Source organism: Fulmarus glacialis, unplaced genomic scaffold (genome assembly GCF_000690835.1).
Source record: "Fulmarus glacialis isolate BGI_N327 unplaced genomic scaffold, ASM69083v1 scaffold45266, whole genome shotgun sequence".
In the NCBI taxonomy this organism is placed as follows: Eukaryota; Metazoa; Chordata; class Aves; order Procellariiformes; family Procellariidae; genus Fulmarus; species Fulmarus glacialis.
The window spans coordinates 977-6,266 of NW_009217069.1; the positions used below are offsets into that span (position 1 = coordinate 977).

At 36.7% G+C, this 5,290-nt stretch overlaps 1 protein-coding gene across 1 annotated transcript; it reads left to right on the plus strand.

Annotated features, from left to right (window-relative positions):
• Nucleotides 1-375: 375 nt before the first annotated feature.
• On the plus strand, nt 376-4,632 carry TMED2 (transmembrane emp24 domain trafficking protein 2). Its single transcript, XM_009579519.1, has 4 exons — nt 376-564; nt 984-1,004; nt 2,950-3,057; nt 4,127-4,632. Exons 1-4 carry the CDS (start codon nt 447-449, stop codon nt 4,249-4,251), a joined length of 372 nt encoding a protein of 123 aa, XP_009577814.1. The 5' UTR covers nt 376-446; the 3' UTR covers nt 4,252-4,632.
• Nucleotides 4,633-5,290: the final 658 nt, after the last annotated feature.

The following is a 5,290-nucleotide window of genomic DNA, read 5'->3' on the forward strand; positions in this document are numbered from 1 at the left end:
AAGGTTTCCCCTGCAGTTGTTAATTTGGCTAACAACCAGGGCTGTAGATAGCTTATGGTTTACTTGAATGCTTCTTATCTTGGCTATGGAAGGCTAGTAATCTTGGCCAGTAAGAGAGGCTTTTGTATGACTCTCTTTACCAAGAAGTTTTTTTAAAAAAAAAAAAAAAAAAAGATTTCTGTGTAGAAAAATGCATCGCTGCCTTTGAGTTGTGGGAGGGAATGTATGAAGAATGCCAAACCAGTCAGATTACAGATGGCGTTGGTAATTCTAACTGGATAACTTCAGAATATGCATGCAATGCTGTAATGCTGTATTTAAAACCACTGTATTTTAAATAAAATATGTGATACTTTGTTTTCCCCATCCAGATTACAGGGCCTGATAATAAAGGAATTTATAAAGGCGATCGAGAGTCCAGTGGAAAGTACACATTTGCCGCCCACATGGATGGAACTTACAAGTTTTGCTTTAGCAACAGAATGTCCACCATGACGCCCAAGATAGTGATGTTCACTATTGATATCGGGGAAGCTCCAAAGGGGCAAGACATGGAGACAGAAGGTGAGGAAGACTCCTGGAAAGAAATTAGCTCCGGCTCAGGAGCTTTTCCTTACATGCATGACTTCTGAACTTGACTAGGATTATCAGAATTCCTGTTTCTTCAGGCTGTCTAGTTAGCTGTTCTCTTGCACAGCTAAAATGGATACGGATGTTTTTAGACCTCATTACACGATTTAATGCAAAATCACCAGAGAATCACTTGGCCATCTGCAGAAACTAATGCTTTCATCCTTTAGTCTTTTCATCAGTTTCATTCTCTGATTTCTAGTTTGCTCAGCAGTATGTAGACTACTACATGCATTAGTTGAGCTCTTTGATAAATGTGCTAATATAAAAATTTTCTCTTAGCTGTGTAAATTACTGTTTTATCTGCAGCCTTTTGTCCTGTACTTGTGTTCATCTCTTACACTTTTCTCTAGGTGGTGGAGATACCTGGGATGGTATGTGTACTGCTTTTTGAAAGCTCATTAGCATCTTGTCTCTTGCATATGTTTATTCACTAACAGCTAACGTTTGCTTTTTCTCTGTAACATTTGTTTGTAGCATGAGAATGTCTTTTTAATAAACTACATAAAAGGTCTGATTCTGAGCAATGCTGAGCACCTGCAAGCTTTCATCGAGAGGTTTATATACTTAGCAGCTCTTGGGATCAGGTCCTTGAACTGTCCGTGACAGTTCGTCTTCAGGTGGTTATTTATGGCTAACAGAAGACTTAATCAGGAGTTTTAGCTGAAATTAAACCAGGAATTAAAACACTGAACATCCAAGAACCTTGGATGCTTTAGATGGTGTTTGCTTTTTGTTGCTAAAGTGGGTGTTGAATAATCAAGGCCTTTTGGAAGCAATAAGCTTCTTTTAGGATATTAATTCTCAGTAATGTTACAAGGGGAAAAACTTCAAACTTGTCATTTGCTGTAAAAGAAATGAATGAATGTATTGGGTAACAAGTTATAAAGTCTTATTTAGAAATTACTAACTGTAGCTAGAAAGGCAATAAATTCTTGTTTTCTATTTTAGCAAGTAAATAACTGTGTGCATTAAGTGCTTGATATCACTTGAAAAGTAACAAATTCCTAACTTTTTTTTTTAAAGACTCAGTTAAATCTTTTATTGAGTCTGAATAGATCTGTTGTAAAGAATATTGGTGCAGCTTTAAATTTTTAAGGCAAACACTTTTTTTGGAGTGGGTTTAAACAATCCCTGCAACTGTAATTTCTTCTCTTACTAATAAACTGCACTTATTGGAATGACCAGTTGGCCATGAAAATAAGAATTTACGATATTAGCAAAGTGAATGTGGTTTACACAACTATTTAAGATTTTAATTGTAACTTGTATGAGTGTTATTCTCTGGTCCTCTTTTTGACTGTTCCCCGTAAGGTGTGTATTTTGGAATAGCTTTATTTTCAGATTGTGATCTGAAACAATTTGTAAATAAAAAGGTAATAAGGTAGCTTCAAAGTCAAGTACATCCCTTCAATAGAAAATGTGTTGGGTTTTGTGACTTTTTTTAAGAGAGCTGATTGCCCAGGGTGTGTCTGTGGAATGATAATCTTGAACTTCTCTTGGTGCTAGAAAACTTTGAAATTACTTGCATAATTTATAAATTTGTAAGCGGACAGTTCTTTGAGCATGAATGTATTTAGAAGAACCTGTGATTGACAGTCAAATCACTAGATCTTGGATCTCTGATCCTTCCATTTGCTGAACTATCTCAAGCTAGTTTTCTGTTATCGTTGGTTTGGTATTTTCCTCCTCTTCTGCTTTCACGACATACCAGAACCTGAAGCCAGTTCCTGCCCTCTGCCAGGCCCCCTTTGGCATTGTTTCTGCTGAATGCTGTGCTTCAGCTAAACTGGAAGATCATAAGATGTGATATGTTGCTTCAGAAAGTGATCTCGTTTTGCCAGCATCATGATCTTAAGCTACGTTCTCAGTCGTTCTATTTTTGCAAGCTTAACAACTAGGAAAAGCTGTAATGTTAAGATAATTTGCTTGGAATATATTGGACGATATTGGCAAAATAGATACTAGCGTGTGGTATTGATCTCATGTGTTCTTACATTCTGTTTTCTGGAAAAGTATGCCCGTATTGGAAATATGTGGTCTGTACTGACTCTAAATTGTGTGTCTTCTGCCTTCTAGTCGGATGTGGAGAAAGATGTTTTCCCACTTACTAAATACCAGAGAGACGTGTTAGGAAAAATGGCACTGTGAAAACTAAACTTTACTTTGCTGTAAGGATAGTAAGTTTTCAGCTGTACAGACTGTGTTTTTCAGAACTACTTCTGCGACAGGAAATCAAGGATAACTGTTCATAAATTTTAACTAATTGTTTTCTGAGTCAATAACAGACTTTCTGATGCTTTTGAAATTATTCCACAGCTCATCAGAACAAGCTAGAAGAGATGATTAATGAGTTAGCAGTGGCCATGACAGCTGTAAAGCATGAACAGGAGTACATGGAAGTTCGTGAAAGAATACATAGAGCAAGTATGTGTCTTTGACTCAAATGCCTCTCCCCTCTCAAATGAACTTACAAAATGTGATTTAAAATACAAGTCCATGAAAGCTTTTCCAACTTACTAAAAAAAAAAAAAAATTTAGAACAAGTTCTGAAGGACCTGCCTATACAATAAAGAATGTAGTTGATGCTTGCAATCTTCTTTAAATTGCTCACCTCTCATGTAGTGAAGATTGCTATACAAAATAATCTTTGCTTAATTGGTGTGAATTCTATAGTTCTTTGAATGGCATATTCATGAAGATACCAGTAATGATACGGTTCCCAGGGAGAGACTTTGGTTGAACTGTTACTTCATCCTTGAAGTGAGTGTGGCTTAATAATTGAGCTAAAGTCTTTTTAAAATATTTTGTTGAAATATAGCAGAACTACTGTTATTTGCAAGTAGAGAATATGCTTAACCCTCCAGTCATTCCAGAAACCCTCAGTTTCTGAAATACAGCTTTAAAATATGACTGAGAGCGCTAAGTGGTACATTGGGGGAAGCCTGGTGAGAATAAAGGGCAAATATTTTTAATGTGAAAATGCAACATTATGTTAAAGCACTGGCCCCTTAACTTTTTGAACTTACGGATATCTCCAGTTTTATGACTTTTGTTGCTAATGGTCTGATTTAAGAAAATGTTGAATTTTAGAACCAAAGATGATGAACCTTTAGAGATCAGAAATTGCCCACTTGACTTTGAGACTGTAATATGCAACCGTTACTTGAAAAAGTGGCTTCTGTTTGGCAGTTAGAAGCTTCTGTCTGGCCCCTTTGAAGGTGGGTAGAATAGAGAAAGATGCTGCTGTGTGTGTCCAAAGTTGAGGTTAAAACATCTGCTGGCGTAGCACAGTTCAAGCTGTTCAGAAAAATACCGCCCCTCAGCTCTCAGATCTCACTCTAAGACTGCAGAGTCCTTCTGAGACATTTGTAATGACATGATAAAAATATCAGTGGTTTGTGTGCAGTTCTTCAATTACAATGACAAAATATGTTTTAAGGTTGTTTTAAATGCTTTGTTACTTACTACTTTTTTTTTTTTTCTTCCCCAACAGTTAATGACAACACAAACAGCAGAGTGGTTCTTTGGTCATTCTTTGAAGCTCTTGTATTAGTTGCCATGACACTGGGACAAATCTACTATCTGAAGAGGTTTTTTGAAGTCCGAAGGGTTGTTTAAGAGTACTTTTCTGGTCCCGGATTTCAGTTCACTGTCTACCAAACATCCTGGTCACAAAAAAAAGTCATTTAGTTTCTGAACCCTCTTTACTGAACTGTAAAACTTACTGCTTATGTTCCTTCCTAGTTAAAAATGAATTGTTTTTATATATCTTCTGTAGCAAAAGCTGTGCTGAAATCTTGTCACTTAATTGGCATAATTTTTTTCACTTAAATCTGCCTAGTCTGTATGCTAAGCGAGGTCCAAGCAAGCTACAAATGCTGTAATTCAACTGTAGTAACAAGCAATGTTGATGTCTTTTCTAACTTTTTCCCTGTTTTCGTCCTTGCAGTTCTATCTAGGGGAACGGTACAAGTCCCTAACATGACTGTTTGCATTTTTGACATCTTGAACCCTGCAGTAGGTGTTACGAAATCCAAATAATCCTTTCTTCACTTACATAAACTGCCAAGGAGGAGTGATTGGAACTTTTTTCTGATAACGAGTAGAAGACAGCTGACAACTTCCAATCGAGTATTGATACCTAGTTGCTATTTAAAAGGAAGTCTTCGGTAACTACCCTAATTACATCAACTTACTCCCAAAGTTCTTTTAAATTAAATAGTCGGTATGAAAATACACTTTCTCCTCTCATTACCGAATGTTCATCGTATGGTTTTTAGCCTTTCACAGGTTTTATATCGAAGCCAATTGTGTGCAGTGTCTTGGCAAACAATAGTTAACCCTTTGGTTTTTGCAGGTCCAAAGCTCAGAGTGCTGGCGCTGTTGCAGAATGCATTAGTGTTCAGGAAATCTGGATTCCTGATGCCAAAGGGTTAATGATTCTGGGGGTTTATTGCGATGCTATGCAGCCCTTGTATTTAAGTTAAGTGGCAGTCTCTGCCATTATCTGATCATAATTAGCATAATGCTAAATACTGGTGGTTTCTTTTTCAGGCACATGTAGATTTGTTTTTGTATAAAGTTACTTTCCTTGGTATCTGATGATTGGTTTAAAAATTAAAGAAGCGTCTGATGTGGGTGCTGAGCCAGGATTATG

Coding starts and splice junctions, on each gene's coding strand:
- TMED2 (XM_009579519.1), top strand. CDS start 447: ATGGATGGAACTTACAAGTTTTGCTTTAGCAACAGAATGTCCACCATG. Junction 565..983: donor GCAAGACATGGAGACAGAAG/GTGAGGAAGACT, acceptor ACTTTTCTCTAG/GTGGTGGAGATACCTGGGAT. Junction 3,058..4,126: donor TGAAAGAATACATAGAGCAA/GTATGTGTCTTT, acceptor CTTCCCCAACAG/TTAATGACAACACAAACAGC.